The 18,072-nt window shown below is 38.9% G+C and overlaps 2 protein-coding genes across 2 annotated transcripts in view; one reads left to right on the top strand and one right to left on the bottom strand.

Moving 5' to 3' along the window:
* LOC139724903 (aminopeptidase N-like) overlaps positions 1 to 7,215 on the bottom strand; it is a 76,432-nt gene extending 69,217 nt beyond the window's left edge. The window contains exon 1 of the mRNA XM_071636031.1: positions 7,150 to 7,215. The gene's annotated coding sequence lies outside the window, so the exon portion shown is untranslated. The remainder of the gene's footprint in view (positions 1 to 7,149) is intronic.
* Positions 7,216 to 12,344: 5,129 nt separating this feature from the next.
* LOC139724698 (S-adenosylmethionine-dependent methyltransferase Rv2258c-like) lies at positions 12,345 to 17,372 on the top strand. Its single transcript, XM_071635824.1, has 5 exons — positions 12,345 to 12,431; positions 13,813 to 14,013; positions 14,421 to 14,632; positions 16,329 to 16,451; positions 16,804 to 17,372. Exons 2-5 carry the CDS (start codon positions 13,823 to 13,825, stop codon positions 17,370 to 17,372), a joined length of 1,095 nt encoding a protein of 364 aa, XP_071491925.1. The 5' UTR covers positions 12,345 to 12,431; positions 13,813 to 13,822.
* Positions 17,373 to 18,072: the final 700 nt, after the last annotated feature.

Raw genomic sequence — 18,072 nt, 5'->3', positions numbered from 1 at the left:
TTTACCCACTTGTGATTTTAAAATGTAAATTTTTATTTCCTGAAAGTTGATTGACAATGTGTTGTTTTTGATTATGCTTAAATCTTGGAAAGCGATAGTGACCTTCTACTTCTCAGCTGATGATATAAGTTGCTGTTGGGTTGACATAACATTCATGATTACAAGGGAAACACAGTGTTGATACTTGAATCTGATGGAAAAGTAACCTCTGTCCGAAAAAAAAAGAGTACATAGAGTTTAGATAGCATTATTTCTGAGTCCAAGGTTCTATTGCTAACACAAGCACTGATACAACAAATTTGACAATTCATTACTTTTTTTAATTTGTTTTGAAATCATTATTGGTTGTGTTGCACAATAATTAATAATAATAATAATAGACATTTATAGAGCTTCTTTTCCACTGGATGCAAAGCGCTATGACATGTCATCCCTGGTCGCCAAAGGAGATAAAATATATACAAAATACCAGGCAGTGACAGTATAAGTCCAGTCCTGGACCTGCAATTCAGTGTGCCAGGCAGTGTACCAGGCAGTGGCAGTATAAGTCCAGTCCTGGACCTGCAATTCAGTGTGAATTCTTAGAGGAATATGGATGGAAAATCTGAATCCTACACAAGAGCTCACCTTATGGCAGCTTAAATTCTCATCCAATTCTTTATTAAAGCCAATAAGAATCGCACACTTTTTGCTGGTCAAGCTATGCACATTTGCAGAAATTTCATCTGCAACATTATCCATCATATTCAGAGAGAACTTTCATCCCACATTCCAAGTTGACTTGTAAATAAACAGCAGAATACAGAAAGCTTCATTCAAAAAATAAAAAAGGAAGTTTTCAGCAATTTATGACTAATCTCTGACTTTGCCTGTTGTATCAAAGTTAATGTAATCACAAATTTGAGTTTCTCTTCTATTTCATAACTGACTTCAAAGCTTACTTGGACAATAATTAGCCAATTTGATAGTCAATTTAACTTTGTCTATCTTTTCTTCAGACAACAAGGGTATACCTAGATACATTCTCAGAACTGAATGTGAGAATTCCCCCCTCACAAAAAAAAAGTGCCACAATAGTCATAGTTAAACGTTATTTACCACTGTCTATTACACATGTACTTCATGCATAGTCATTACAGGCTTAAAGGGATGGCATGGTTTTGGTTAAGATAGGGTTCAGGTATCCAACTTTTTTGTAAGATAGTGAGAAACCTCTTCTGAACAAGGCAAGTGTCATAATGTGTCTCGCCCATTCGCGTACAAGAAATTGTACGCAAATGGGATATAACAGATTAAAAAAAGAGATATAACAGATAAAAAGAGATATAAAAGGGTAAAAAATTACGGCAAAAAAGAAATGCGGCATAAAAACTTAACATTGGGCCCTTAAAGTTTGTTGACCCCTGCCTGTGACCTTTGACCTTGTGGTGACCATCCACTCCCCAAGGGACATCTACCATCCAAGTTCAGTCACAAATGGAGCTATGGATCAAAAGTTATGATCCATAATAGAAACGTGCCATTCAAAACTTAACATTGGGCTCCAAAAGTTCATTGATCCCTGCTTGTGACCTTTGACCTTGTGGTGATCATCCACTCCCCAAGGGACATCTACCATCCAAGTTCAGTCACAAATGGAGTTATGGATCAAAAGTTATGACCCATAATAGAAACATGCCATAAAAACATAACATTGGACTCTAAAAGTTTGTTGACCCCTGCTTGTGACCTTTGACCTTGTGGTGATTATCCAATCCCCGAGGGACATCTACCATCTAAGTTTAGTCACAAATGGAGTTATGGATCAAAAGTCATGACCCATAATAGAAAAGCGCCATAAAAACTTAACATTGCGCTCTAAAGTTCGTTGACCCCTGCTTGTGACCATTGACCTTGTGGTGCCTATCCACTCCCCAAGGGACATCTACCATCTAAGTTTGGTCACAAATGGATTTATGAATCAAAAGTTTAAGGACAAGTTTACCTTCATAAACATAAGGATTGATAGAATGCAGCAATATTAGTAGAACACATCAGTGAAAGTTTGAGGAAAATTGGACAATCGATGCAAAAGTTATGAATTTTTAAAATTTTTGTGCTGGAACTGCTGGATGAGGAGACTACTACAGCTTGTGATGTCCTATGCGTACAACAGTATAAAGTAAATGTAAAGAAAATTCAACATATTTTCACTTTTTTTCACATAATAAAAGAGCACTTGACTTGCCTCTTTCTACAGGCAGGGGAGATAATATTACCCATAACATATGTCGGTAACAAGTCAAGGGAATGTGTACTTTTTTAAAAAGATGAAATTTTGTGAAATTCTCTTTATATTTTCTTTACATTGTTGTACGCATGTCACATCATACACTGCAGTAGTCTTCTCATCCAGCGGTTACTGCACAAAAACTTGAAAAATTCATAACTTTTGAACGGATTGTCCGATTTTCCTCAAACTTTCAATGATCTGTTTTACTAATATTGTAACATTCTCTCAATCCTTATGTTTATGAAGGTGAACTTGTCCTTTAAGACCCATAATAGAAACGTGCCATAAAAACTTAACATTGGGCCTTACAGTTCATTGACCCCTGCCTGTGAGCGTTGACCTTGAGGTGACCTTCATATATGGTAAAATGTGAAACTTTGTATGACCCCTCTTCCCTCCAAGTTTGATTGCAATTGAAGCCCAGAGTAATGAGTTATTGAAGTTTTTGTAGCGTTACGGACAGACGACGGACGGACGGACGGCGGACGGACGGCGGACGGACGGACGTCGGACGGACGGACGACAGACGGACGACGGACGGACAGACGCCGCAGGTGATCCCTTAGTATATCCTCACCTCCGGTGGGCTCACAAAAAATGAAAGAGCATACAATTCTCAGAGGAATTCAAAGTTTATCAAATGAAAATTGGTTTTGAAATGGCTGAGATTCCAACACAAATAGGCCCTACTAAAAGGTGGGACCCCATTTTGTTTCACCTTGTCTTTGGATATATATCTCAGCCATTTCAAAAGCGATTTTCACCAAATGAACTTTCATTCCTCTAAGGATTGTAAGCTCTTTAATATTTCATCAGTGGTTTCTAACTATCTCACAAAAAGTTAAAATCTGAATCCATCATCTCAACCAAATCTATACCATCCCTCTAAGGCTGCGTTTATCAACTTTCCCGTTTAAACGGCTTTCACAAGCCATTTCCAAAGCCCTTTAGAAACGGCTTCCAAAATAGTTGCGTTTATCAACTCTTCGCGAACACGATAACTGGCCTGTCACTGCACAGCTGCATTGCGCAATTCGACCCGAGGAGAAGAGGTCATAAGGCGTGCATTGTTCGTAACTGCAGTACAATACTACAAAGCCGCTTCAAAACAGCTTTGCATTTATCAACTTCAAAACGCTTTTACAAACAGGTTTCTGAAAAGCTGTTTACGAAACCTGTTTGGAAAGCCACAAATTTGCAGCTTTCGAAAAGGCTTTCAAAACAGCTTTGCGTTTATCAACTCGTAAAAATTCCTTGAAAGCTGTTTGGAAAACCTGTTTCTGCCGAGAAAAAGAGTTGATAAATGCACCCTAAATGAGTCTATTCTTATTGCTAGATCAGCAGATATTCTTCCCAGAGGATACTTCCCAGAAGTTTTAAAAGTACACTGTAATTGCTTCTTGTCTACTGTGCGAGTTCTTAAAGCAAAACAGACACAAAACATGGTTATTTGATATAAAAAAATGGATAAATGGGCGTCATGGGCTCAGCAGCATATGACCAGTTTATGACCCTGAATGTTATTTACATGTACCTCATTAACTTTTGAACGCTTCCAAAAAATTTTCCAGCCTGGATAGATGGTAACCTTTGATAACTAATCCCCTCCCCCTTCACCTCGTGATAAATGCTTTAGAGTTGTTTTCAATGTATTTGCTACCAGTTAAAAAACAATTTTAACAAAATGGTGATCTCCCCAATAAAAGTGATTTGTATCAAAATAATCAGGGAAAAGACAAATTTGTATAACATTTCAAAAATATAAATGAGGGCAAACACCACATAACATTTTATTTCAAACAAGTAAATTGATCATCCTCATATTCACTCGTGTTTGTCAGGAACTACTAAAATGTACTCCAGAGGACAATCTACAAAAGATATTAACTTTTTGATTGCCCACAAAGAGGGTATTATGTGCAGAATGTCTTTGTATAAACATAGCTAAGCACTCTGCACATGTCTTGACTTTGACTGAAGTTCAATTTACTCTAAAGCGCAGATGTCACGAGATAAAACTTTATTTTTAGATATGATGTCTTTTGTAAACAATATATCAACTATTAGCCCATTTATATTGGCAAAGTCTGAATCCACAAACAACAATTCTTTCTGTTTGGGTGTCTTTTTTCTTTTCTAATCTATCCCTTCGTACATTTTTTTACTGAAACAAAATGGTACTAGTGTGAACTTACTGCCTTTATATTTTTTCACTTGTTGTTTTTTGTTTGGTAATTAGCACCCATAACTGCTCAATGCAGTGGGATCTGATCCCCAACATGTGTAGGACATAAATAAAACAACCTGTCACATGACCTTTATCATTGCACCAGCCAAAATCAAAAGAGCTGCTGCTACCAAAAATTAACCAACATTTGAATCAGTAGAACAGGTTATCAAGTGTTGGCATTCACAGCAAAACCATGGAATTATGAAGGTATTAAAATGAAAATGCTCTTTCAAGGTATGAAATTCATGAAAAGTTTCTCATCAAATCTTTGGGTAATTGCCTTTATATAGCAACTTCTGATGCAAATGTTCAGGATGTAGGAAAGCACTGTTTGTTTTTATTTTTATTTTATTTTTGTTTGGCTGCCAATAAAAATGTTCCTTCACACATTTAGATAAAAATCAACATTTCTGGTAATGAAGGAACTAAACAAAAAGTCTAGTGTACTGTCAAACTGAATCCAGATTACTAGAATTTCAACTTACTACATTTCTTTTCAAAGTTAATCTTGTAGTCAATGCTTGTAAAACTTTTTACAGCTTTTAAAGGAAATAAACATCATCTAATAAACTGAATGTTAAAATATATTCTAACATTTGGCTGCAGTCTTTATGGGGTAAGGGTAGTAAGCTTGACAGAAAAATAGAGAAAGAGAGGGAGAAAGAGGGCAGAGAGATAAAAGGAAAATTCTTTCAGCCTTTTCTGCAAGTATTGTACATTAAGTTCTCTAGCACATCTTTAAAAAATATCATGTGACCTTTTAAGCAACTGCCATAAACTATTATTGCTTCAAAGTGTACATGTTTTGGGTGCTTCACTGATAATGAAAGACAATGCTTTAAGATGTATCACCAACAAAGGTGCCATTGTACTTTCTTCCAAAAAAAAAACGAACAAAAGAAATTGGTGAAAAGTGACAGATATAAATCTAAACTGAAGGGAAGAGCTGAAAAGACCAGACAAAACAGAAAGGTAAAAGTCAATATTCTATTTATGCCCTAAAAGCTCCAAAATGAAAAAACAAAACAAAACAAAACAAAACAAAATGGTTAGATTAAAGGGTGTGTACAGTTCTGGTCGAGGTGAGGATTTAGCTTTTAACACTTTGTGAGATATTCAGAAATCACTTTATGAGATGTCAAAGAGCATGCAATTCTAAGGGGTATCAAAAGTTTATTTGATGAAAATTGGTTTTGAAGTGGCTGAAATATCCAAAAACAAGGTGAAACAAAGAGATCCTAATAAAGTTGTGGCATGTAGTCTTTCATTATCATCACTTTTTGGGATATCTCAGCCATTTGAAAACCAATTATCATCAAATAAACATTGAATCCTTCTTAAAATTACATGCTCTTTCATATTTCAAGGTTTCTCGTTATCTCACTTTATAGGAATGTAAAAAACATGAATCCCCACCTCAAGCAGTACTGTACAGTCCCTTTAAACAATAACAGCTGCTTATCTTTGAATACATGGACACTTGTTGGTACAGGTACAATAAGAAAAAATCATGAGTTTAATTATATTCTGGAATAATCTAGGAATTCAATAAATTGAACACACAGTCATAGTCACATATGGAAAAATAAAGAATCACAAATCAGCCAATGTGATCAGTCGAGTCCTGATAGTACACTTGTAGCTGTTTTATCACCAAAGTAATTTAAGATTTTGGTGTCTGGATTCTGGAAATCCGACCTTGTTTACTCTTCTACACATATTGTGCAATGATTGTGTTGTAACAACTGCAGTGGCAAAAGTACTAGTACCGGTAGTAGCTGGATGATGACCTATCAGGTGCAAGTATCAGAGGCGTACGTGTTACTATGGTAACACCACAATTATTGTAATTTGTAATAATCTTTGTGAAACAGTCCAATGATGGCAAATATCATCACTTGCCAAAACTGGGAATATACTATTAGTATTAGTATAACATAGGTCTTCCAGCAACATCAAAATTTAAAAACTTTTCATGGCAAGTCTTCATTGACTTTAGAAGTTGTGCACCATGTGGTGCAACATTCAAGCTGGTATCATAAACATATATGGGTAGGTTCTATACGGAACTACTAGTTTGTCAAGTGCAAATGATTGTGTCTGTGGTGTAGGATCCCCGACTACCGGTACTGTACTGAGCAATGGCCCGAATGCGGAATGGGATTATCTGGATTACCCCGAGTCAATGGCCGAGTGACAAAACAATCTGGTTGGACACGTGCAAATTTATCTCCTATTAAAATAGATTGGCACAACGTAATGAGTAAACCCTAATTTTCATGCCCTCTTTAGGAAAGCCATTGATTTAGACGTCTCTGTACAACTGTACCGTCTATCGCAGGGGTGACATCATGAGCATCGAGCAGCTGACAACGAACACAATCAGACGGGTCATCCGGAGACTTTTGGCCCGGCCCCAAGTCACGGGTCAACATTGTGTGAGGAACCTGTGCTTTATCACGCTTCCTCTACACACGAAGGCAAGATGAAAACTTACACGAGGAGGTTAGCGAGCAGATAGTAAACCATTGTCAGAATCTAGAACCGCCGAACTGCAAATCAAGCAATACATGCCTCAATAATAGTAATACGAAGAGATGCTTTACTGTATGTGAAGTTAATAATGATGTAGAAACTCTACGCCTACCTTCTCTATTCGTTCCTCGTTGTTATTGTTGTCCTTTTTGCTCGGTGATCGGATCGGAAGTCCTCGTTGTGTACGTGTACGTACACCCGTACCGTGTACAGCGCGCGATCCTCAAAACACTTGTGATCATCATGATATATCTGCAGCTGCCGCCGCTGTTCTATAATCGTTTGTCCAGCTCCATGCAGGGTAGGAAGTGGGATGAGTTCCCAGATACTCATCCTCACATTCTATACCGGCCTCACAAACTTCTCACAATCCGTTCTGGTGTTTTGACAGGGTTTTTTTGGCTCCTTGTCTCGGTCGTAATAGTTGAGACGTGAGTGGGAGAACACCCAACTAATAATCCTCCTCATTCCTTGTGATAGGAATCACAAATTGAATTGAAATTACTCATGAACACAGCTGAAAATCTGCTAAAATCTACTAGCTACTGGAATGCGCACAAAGTAAGAAAAAGGAAAGACCAAAAGAAAAAGAAAACAATAAACAGCAACAACAACAACAACGGCAACAGCAACAACGCCGATGACGACGTCTGTGGCAGCTGCGACGACAGCCACAACATCAACAACAACAACAACAGCAGCAGCAGCAACAACAACAACAACAACAACATTCATAGCAACTGTGAACGACAATATCGGGGAAAATGTTCATTTATACCATTGTCAGCAAGTAGCGTAAGGAATTCTGTGAAAATAGACCTACACCGGTGACGCATTTTCTTTCCTTCCCTTTTCCCTCCTTTGTTTAAATAGTTTCTTTCCATCCCCATGTAGGTTCCTATAGTGCAGACAACATCTCAAGGGATCATGAACTATTACTTATCTAAAGATAAACGGTGCATCCATCTTTGTTATACATTAGGCCTAAGCCTACTACAAAACCAGTGAAAACGGAATGTCTGAAAGAAATTATGGAGAGTCCTTCCCTCAAATTCCTCGTTGTTTTATAGATCTATCTCTGTGCCCTTTATCATCATGCCGTATTTCCATTTACTTTTTGTTGTTGTTGTTTTTTTTTTTGTCTTTGATGGTGAAGTATTTTCAGGTCTTGAATGCCTATAGGCCTATACGTTATGATTATAACTCATGTCTTCTTTCTTTAAATGGCAATTCCAAACCAATCAAAAATTTGTCTGCCGTATATGAGAAAGAGAATCGATATAATATCTCTATCTATCTATCTATCTATCCACCTATCTATCTATCTATCTATCTGTCTATCTATCTATCTATCTATCTATCTATCTATCTATCTATCTATCTATCTATATCTATCTACCTATCTACCTAGCTATCTATCTATCTATCTATCTATCTATCTATCTATCTATCTATCTATCTATCTTGTATCTATCAATCTTATCTATCTATCTATCTATCTATCTATCTATCTATATATCTAGCTATTTATCTATTGGGGCCTATCTTCTATAATATTTATCGATCTAATACTCGATTATTCACAAAGACCTTGACTATTTTCTTATTATATTATTTTTTCTATAGATATTCCTTGACTGGATTATTGACTTCCACAATATATCTATCTTTCCTTGCCATATCATTGCTCACCTTTTTTTCTTTGTTTCCCCATATAATTATAGAGTTGTCATGATGCATAATTATGTTGGTTGTTGTCTTCAAGACAGAAAGGGATACGAAATAGATCTTGATTGAGACCAAAAGTTGAATAACTATAAGTGATGTAAAGATGACAAAAGCAAGAAGAAGGCTGACATGCGTTCCCTATGAGAACCTAATGAGTTTAATGATCTATTTAGATGTCATTAAAGGGATGGTAATGTTTTGGTTGCTGGGCTATAGGTTTCTCACACTTTTGAGGATGATTTTTTTGAGGTAATGAGAAACCTCATGAAAATATGAAAGAGCACAAGAGGAATTCAAAGTTTATTTGATGAAAGTTGGTTTTAAAATGGCTGAGATATTCAAAACAAGGCAATCCTAATAAAAGGTGGGACCCATGACATTCTATTAGGGTCACTTTGTTTTACTTTGAGCCATTTAAAAAAAAACCTTTTAAGTCCTCTTCAACATTTCATGTTAGAGGTTTCTAATATCTCGCAAAAGGTAAAACCTGAATCCTCATCTCAACCAAACCTATATAGCTATCCCTTTAAAGCGCGTGGTAAACACTGCATGCACGATCACAGTCGCACAATGTCATTAGTGATGACGTGAGTACCACTGGAAACATTGATAGCACGTAATAGAGCCTGTTTATGACTGATAAGACAACGTTTTACTGCTGTCTGAACTATTAAGGCTATTCAAGACCGTAAAAGTAGAAGAGGAGTGCGCAAGGAGATGGTCAAAGTCTCCATTTTCAACCAAATCTATGTATATATATATATAGGTGGTATAATCGTAAAATCGTCATTAAGAGCAGTTCTGAGGTCACCGGAAGAAAACGTTATATACAGGGTCATGTGTTATATTATTCCTTCACTAAATGTTGTTGACACACTTTGAAGACACCATTATAGGCCCTGTAACTCTATGCCCAGAGCTATTAGGCCTAGGCCTATATAATGAGAGAAAAAAATCAAACAGAGAAAGACAAAGGGAGGGAGCGAGATACAGAGAAAAAGGAAAGGGAAAGACAGTGCAGTGTCAAACGTCACTGATATCTGATGGGGTACTTGGAGAAATTATTTCACTGTAGGTCTATCTTCGAGGTCGCAATAACAATATACTGGAAAAGGAAGTTCAATACGACCTATGAAGTTAGACAACGCTCTGACTGCAACTTAATTACAAATTGCCCCATGTAAATCGACGTAAATTTGTTAATCAGTTGCAATACTCGACGGAAGAATTTCATGAATTTGAATAACGCTCTGACTGTAAACCCGTCTTGGCACCTGTCAGCTGAAACACTGCCCTCACTCATCAACTGCTATAGCGGACGTAACAAAGTCCTCTCTTGCCAGTGTGGATTATTGATAAGGCCTATTATTATAGTAATCGAGTCCGTTCCACTATAGGTCCATGGTTCCAATAATTGTAAGTATCTACGAATTAATGTAACACAAGCATTAAATATATTGGTGCAGTGAGATATTGTTAACAGCAGATGGATGAACAATGTATTGCAGTTACACTCAACTGGTTATATTATGTATAGTCTCTCAAACTGTATGTAATTTACTCAGATATTCACATTTATATAATTTTATATTCCTCTGGGGACCTACGGGCAGTTTATTAAAAGAAATGAAATTTTGTTTAATGATAAAGCACATAAAAAAGTCAAGCCCTTCAAGAAACGATATGTGAAAAAGTATAAATTACCGCTGCCTGCTTTAAAAGTAATTGAAACTGCATCCTCCTGGAAAAGTCGCTTTCCGATTAATTCTGACTAATAAAACTGGTATGGTATATATTATCATCTCTAAGTATATTTCTTTATAATATGCGAGATTAGTGTCCAGTCGAGTAGTTTTTTTTTCGTCTTTATTTCATCAGTATTCGGGTAATATCTATACACGTATCCCCGTGTCTTTTGTATCGCTCAGTATTATAGTGATGGCGAAAATTAATTACCATAAAAAATAAATGTTTATTAGATATTATTAGATATTATCATTATTAGATATTATTTTGAGTATACCGCAAAGAAAAAGAGATATCAACTGTTATGACTCTATCTCTTGAACCTCCTTGGCATATAGTTACTAAAATTGTATACTACGCATACACGAGCCTATTATATGGAGTTTTTTTTTTTTTGTCTGTCACCCAACATACCCAAGCAAGCCTCATTTTCCCATTATCTCTCTTTCTATCTCTTAATTATCATTGCTATCTCTACAGGTTAAAGTCAAACCCCTGAAGTGACATATAAAAATCTCAAGTACTAGTAGGACCTAACAATAGTCGCTTTATTCTGTTATGATAAGTCATGACGATAGAGCCCAATGGAAGGCACAGAAGAATAACAATCATAGGCGTATCGGCGTATATTGTTGTTCAGGTTTCGCCTACCTGTCTCCTCGTTTGTTTGTCTGTCTGTTTGTTTAGGCCTATCGAAATTGTCTTACAGGGGGAGGGTGAGATAAATTATAAGCACTATCATATAAAATTTTACTATTTCCAGAGAAGTTGCAAAGTTTTCTGTTGATGTGCGTGTATGTTCGCTAGTGTTGTTGTTGCTGCTGTTGTTGTTGTTGTTGTTGTTGTTGTTGTTGTTGTTGCTGTTGTTGTTGTTGTTGTTATCTTCACTTGAGCAGCAGCACAACTACAATTGCCCATGCTCGGCATGTTTGAGCGAGAAGAGACATTCCTTCTCTTTTCAGTTAGGCCTAGACAAGCATATAAACTAACACATCCAAACAAACTCCCCTGCGTATGTATGTATGTATGTATGTGTTGTATTATAGGCCTACATAAAAATGAACAGTTTGATGGCAAAACAGGTTAAAGGGGATGGCTAGTGACCAATCAGGATGCTGGGGGGTGATTGTTCCAATCCTTGTGGGATTCACAGTACATTACATATCTATTGTTATTATTTGCTTCAGAATGGGCTCATATTCAAGTAATGTGCAGTTTAATGGTTCCAGGCTAGCATGCCTGTACAGTGACAGGGCATTAAATTGCACATTACTTGAATATGAGACCGTTCACTTCTGAAGCAAATAATTTTCACACAACAATAGATATATAATTTACTCTTAAATGAATCCCACAAGAATTGGAACAATCATCCCCCAGCATTCCCACTGGCCCACTGATCAGTTACTAGCCATCCCTTTTAAGCGCAGTTCCTTAACATTAAACTTTTACAGTTAGCTTAAGTCCACAGAGAGATCAAGCCTTTCAAATACCAGTCCTCATCACTAATTGATGCATAACAAGTAATATTCTGGAAGTTATGACAAGAAATATCCATTTTCCTTATATTAAGTAGGCTTTATTACAAATATCTCGAATTGATAAGAATGGAGTTAACTCATTTTGCAATAAAACTCTATATAAGTACAGCACTAACAACACAAAGACATGCGATCTTTGATCTCATACCTCCCGAACGTGAAATAATACTACCGTCTCTTTCTTAGCGTCCCTCGGGATTTATAGTCCTCTGAACTTTAATCTGACCTTCTCCATTGCACACGTGCCGTACAGCGAAATCAATGCAAAACACCTTATTTGACTAGAGTGTATCGTATTGTAGACATTTTGGTACATGACAAAGCAGTTTGGTTTGATCTTACTAAGATGATCATCTTCTTTGCACAGTCTTGGGGAAAGGTAAGTGTCGTGCACTCACTCTGCTATAGGCTCTTATATAGGCTCCATTGCATTGAACATCGGCATCTGTTTACATCGACTGGGTTACTGTACAGGCATTGCACATTATGCTACGTGCCAAATGCATTATGGCGGGTAAAACTGCGGAGTATGAAGTAGGGGTTGGGGTCCTGGAGCTAACCATGGCTTGTTGTTTGTTGTTGAATTCTATGGCGTTTTCCATTCAATATGAATATTGTTAAGCCATACATTTTCGCGTGCATGAAATTTTTACGAATTTCGCGAGCCAAGATTCGCGTAATCTTCAAGCATGGAGCTGCAATTGAAGAAAGAAGAAGAAATTAAAATGCACGCAAAAATTCTTGTCTACACTATGTATTGAGTGCGAGTGGCAATTCGCGAAAATTTCATGTCGCGAAATGGGCCGCCGGCTCCACTTCGCGAAAATTTCATGCCGCGAATATTTCTGGTTTTACAGTCAGAACTACGTGTCCAAATGGGGGATACAGTAAGTACGGCTTTGTAAAATCGCTAATCGGAATCTCGTGTATATAGGTGGGGACAGCATAAAACGTTGGACATTTGTGATTATGTATTTGCAGTACAGACAGTTTTGTTATAATGTATGCATCATTGCTTTGATGTACAATTGTGAGCAATTCAGGAATCTAATTGCTGCGAGTCACGACTTCAATAAACCATGAAAAACTGTACATGGAACGCTTGTTCGTCGGTAATTGTCTCGAGATTCCGTAGGGTCTATACCTGTTGTAAATAACAATAAATAACTAATATATGCATGATTGATTCCTACAGTAAAGTTATGAGAGTTTGTACCACGAGCAGATCACACTCCATCGCAACCATCATGAATTTCTCGTTAGGGGATTTTCTTACCAGATATAGTTACACCATGCAGGAATAAGACCTTGAATGGCTCACGTACCTTGTAGCGAGCATAGGGACAATGTAGGGATTTTCTTGGTAAACCTTTGTGACGGATGCATAGACGTTTAACCCTCCTACATCGGCCACCTCAAAACTTTATTGACTTTGTGTACAATGAGATTACCGTTGGTAGTGTCAGGGTTGAATCGTTAAAACCATCTAGAAGTATACTTGAGCGATTGCAATCGGTGTCTTTTATCCTTTCTGAATTCGTGCTGAGAATTCACTGGTGAAGATCCGGCCAAGGAAGCCATGTAAAGCCCTACAAGATTAAAGGAAGAAACTCTGAGGCCTAGACACCACCATTCATTTGCATGCTTTTGTCGCCGGACTTTGGTTGATATAAATCGGAGTTTTCTTGGGATGTATTTGTTTTGTTTTGGTTTTTCGTTATTTATCGAGGAGGTTTTTTTTTTCACTTGTATCTGACCAGTACCGACAAAATGGCAGAGGAATGTGCGAACGAAACCACGGAAGACTTTCTGAAGCAGATGAAGCACACGATGTTCGAAGGATTTAAGGCCCTGGGGATTGCCTTCGGTATCCAGTCGGGTCTCTTCGACACGTTGGTCGGCTTTCAGTCGAACCCGAAGACAAGTCAGGAAATAGCCGATGCGGGCAACTTCAAAGAACGGTAAGGCGTGACATGCTGTGAAATGTTTGAAGTATACTATGATTACTTATTCACGGTTTGCATTTGTATGTGTGTGATGGGCTTGAACGTTGCTATATTGCTTTTGTGTGTGAATGTTCATGTGCACGCGTCGGTGCATCTTAGGGTCCGGCAGCAGTCCTTCTCATTGGTTGATCCGCTTTGCTTTGAAAGAGTTTCAATTTGATTTGGTCAATTCAATGTGATTAATTTCTCCTCATATTAAAGAGACAAATGATATCATCACTTTTTAAACGCCTAGTACAATAAGTTGTTGTTCGACTGATATCACAATAATGTCTCCTCATCAACTCTGGAAAATGTATGCATACAGGCTGTGAGCATAATAAATGTAGAGGACGTCTTGTCTGGGTTCAATTTGATACCAGGTACGTCCGGGAGTGGCTCGGTGCCATGGTGTGCAGCGGAATCGTCGAGTACAACGCTGTTGACAAGACGTACTACATTCCCGCTCATCGAGTGCCCGCCTTCAAGAAGGACGAACTTGTGGGCCGCACTGTGACCTGGTGCGCCGGGATTCCCATCATGTCAGAGGCCTACAACGCCATGCTTGAAGTGATCAAGAAAGACGGACCACTAGGTGAATCATCAAAAATTTTCACGATAATCATATATTTCTATCAGGATAAATGCAGTATTTCCACCGTAAATAATTGTTCCGTTTTAAAATGGCACGTTCACGAATTCTGTTTTATTTTCTCGTTGTTCTGCCTTGAACGAAACTCAGTCGTAGAGGGTCCTCTAACTTATACTGGTAATAGCCTTGTGCCCCATAAAGACACAACACAAGAGAAGTTAAGAAGTCGTGAAAATCACATGAAATGGATTTGAATTGGGCAGGAAACAAACCAGCAAACAGATTCATAAAAGGAAAGAACACTAGAAAACGAGAAGACCCTATGATGAAAAAACGAGAGGACGAGAAGGTGAAATTATGCGAAGACGATCAGACGAAAGACTAGAGACGAGAAGAAGATCAGACGAAAGGAAGATAAAACGAGAAGGCGAAATGACGAGATGACAAGAAACGAGAAGAGAAGATGAAGAGACGAGAAAACTAAAAGACGAGGGCACGAGAAGACGAGAAGACGAGGACACGAGGGGACGAGATGACGAGAAGACGAGAAGACGAAGACACTAGAAGACGAGGACACGAGGAGACGAAACGAGATGAGAAGACGAGGACACGAGGAGACAAAACGAGATGAGAAGACGAGGACACGAGGAGACGAAACGAGATGAGAAGACAAGGACACGAGGAGACAAAACGAGATGAGAAGACGAGGACACGAGGAGACGAAACGAGATGAGAAGACGAGGACACGAGGAGACGAAACGAGATGAGAAGACGAGCGGAAGATGAGACGAAAAGATGAGGACACGAGGAGACGAGATGAGTAGACGAGGAAACGAGACGAAACGAGATGAGAAGACGAGCGGAATATAAGACGAGAAGATGAGGACACGAGGAGACGAGATGAGTAGACGAGGAAACGAGACGAAACGAGATGAGAAGACGAGCGGAATATAAGACGAGAAGATGAGGACACGAGGAGACGAGATGAGAAGACGAGCGGAAGATCAGACGAGAAGACGAGGACACGAGGAGACGAGATGAGAAGACGAGGACACGAGGAGACGAAACGAGATGAGAAGACGAGCGGAAGATAAAACGAGAAGACGAGGACACGAGGAGACAAGAGGAAGATAAGACGAGAAGACGAAGACACGAGGAGACGAAACGAGATGAGAAGACGAGGACACGAGGAGACGAAACAAGACGAGAAGACGAGAGGAAGATAAGACGAAAAGACGAGGACACGAGGAGACGAAACGATACGAGAAGACGAAGACACGAGGAGACGTAACGAGACAAGAAGACGAGGAGCCGAGGAGACAAGAAGAAAAGACGAGAAGGCGAAACGACAACATGACGAGACGAACACAGAAGACAAGAAGTCATGACGACGAGACATCGAGAGGACGAGAACACGAAAGGACGAGAACATGAGAAGATGAAAATATGAAAACACGAGACGTCGAGCAGACGAGAAAACGAATAGACGAGAGGCCGAGATGATGGAACGAAGAGACGAATTAGATGAGGAGATTAGAACACATTCCAAACCAAGTCAGCAAAAGGGTCTCGTATGAAGTTAGTAGTTGCGTATACCCGATAAATGGACTGACATGTATTTATATTTCGCCTGTCTAATATGTGAATTTTTTAATGCCAATTCGACGCTAAATTAACCATTTCTCTTTCCGATGTTCAGGTGTTCCCTACTCGAAGTACACACAGTTCCACCAGCACGAAGATGACATAAGCAGTATGTGGTTCAGAGATCAACTTTGTCAGTCATTCATAGCCTCGCACCCAGCTCTCAAGAAAGGTCTAGGTAAGTTGATGCCATTTCCCATGCGAATAATACTTGAAAAGACTCTTTTTTTATCATTGTCCGCTGTGATGCTTAGAGTACAGCTAACGCGACCATCAGGTAAAATTGTTATCTCCATTAATGACAAATCTCGAAGGCTCGTTTAAACACCGTATCCTATAATGCACATGATTGATGTAGTCCTTCGCAAGTTCACCTGTGTATCACTTTTCATGCAGAACTCATACTAAACACTTGGCCTTACTGTCGTGATGTCTGTAAGATTATGAAATATTATGATAAAATATACGTCATGTGTTATGATGAGTAAAAAAGAAATCGTGATGTGGTGTTTTACAATCTCTCTTTTCAGAGAATGGCTTTCGGGTTCTGGATGTTGGGTGTGGCCAAGGTGGTGCCGCCTTCAATATCGCATCTCATTTTCCCAACTGCTCCGCGGTGGGAGTGGACATTGGAGAGGATGCCATAGAATACGCCACCGAATATGCCAGGACCAAGAACGTCGGCAACGTCAAATACGTCTGCGCCGACGCCAGCAAAATGCCGGCTGAGTGGACGGATACTTTCGACTTCGCGCTCTTTTTCAAAACCTTACACGACGTCCCGCGTCCCGACCTCATGTTGTCCGACATCCGACGGGTCCTGAAGCCTGGGGGTATGCTCTCTTGTCTCGACCCAAACATGAACTCGAATCTAGAAGACAACCTGTCCGTTGGCCACGCACCGATGTTCTACACGGCCAGTCTGCTACACTGCCTGCCCGTGTCGTATCAGTTCCCCGGGAGCATGGGACTGGGAACGTGCTATGGGCGGGAAAATACCGTCAAACTGCTGAAGAAATGCGGCTTCACAGTCCACGCGGTGGAGGCCACGCGAAACTACGAGGACACTCTACACTATTGGTGTATTGCTAACCCATAATAGAAAGCTAAAATTATAATGAAATGATCAACTGAAAACACATGCAGACGTAACATTGTTAATTAGTTTGGCTCTTATGATACCGTCTCCCCCCCCCCCCCCCCCCCCGTGACCAGAGAATAAAGGGCGGGAGGGGGGGGGGGGGGAGAGAGAAAATGATGATCAAAGTTTTTGAAGACATCAACATTTCCCATCACAGGCATGCAGGTTTATCTCATCCACTTTCGTATTACTGTAATCTATTGTGCGTTCACTACACATACATTTACTTCCAATATTGTAACACTTTCGTCGTAAGTGAATAGTAAACTTTTCTCATACCTGATGACCCAATAAGCAAGTAGGCCTAGTAGTTATGATAAGATTGAGAGGTGCATGTCTGAATTGTCTTTTTCGATTTTTAGCTAAATCCCAAGATCACGATCAACATATTTTTTATTCTACTGGCTAAATAATTCATTCAAGTCTTTACTTTGTCTTATACTCTAGTTTGATTCATCTTCTCAATTCCTCGTTTTAAGATCTTCTTGCCTTCAGTTTAAATCTGAAATAAGTACATGTACCAGTATTATTGTAACGATTTTCTAATGCTTATTTATTAACTAATAGTGATTTCGTCATCCTGAGGAAGTTAGAGAGCTGTAGTTCAAACTGACTATGGTCTATGGTTATTCAAAAAGTTGTCAGTTTTGATAGGAAG

The sequence above is a fragment of the Diadema antillarum genome, unplaced genomic scaffold (assembly GCF_040938485.1).
Source record: "Diadema antillarum isolate AM-2024a unplaced genomic scaffold, OU_Dant_1.0 scf00000015, whole genome shotgun sequence".
NCBI classification, from domain to species: domain Eukaryota; kingdom Metazoa; phylum Echinodermata; class Echinoidea; order Diadematoida; family Diadematidae; genus Diadema; species Diadema antillarum.
Note: the sequence above shows the minus strand (reverse complement) of the source record. Positions and strands in the feature narration are given on the sequence as shown.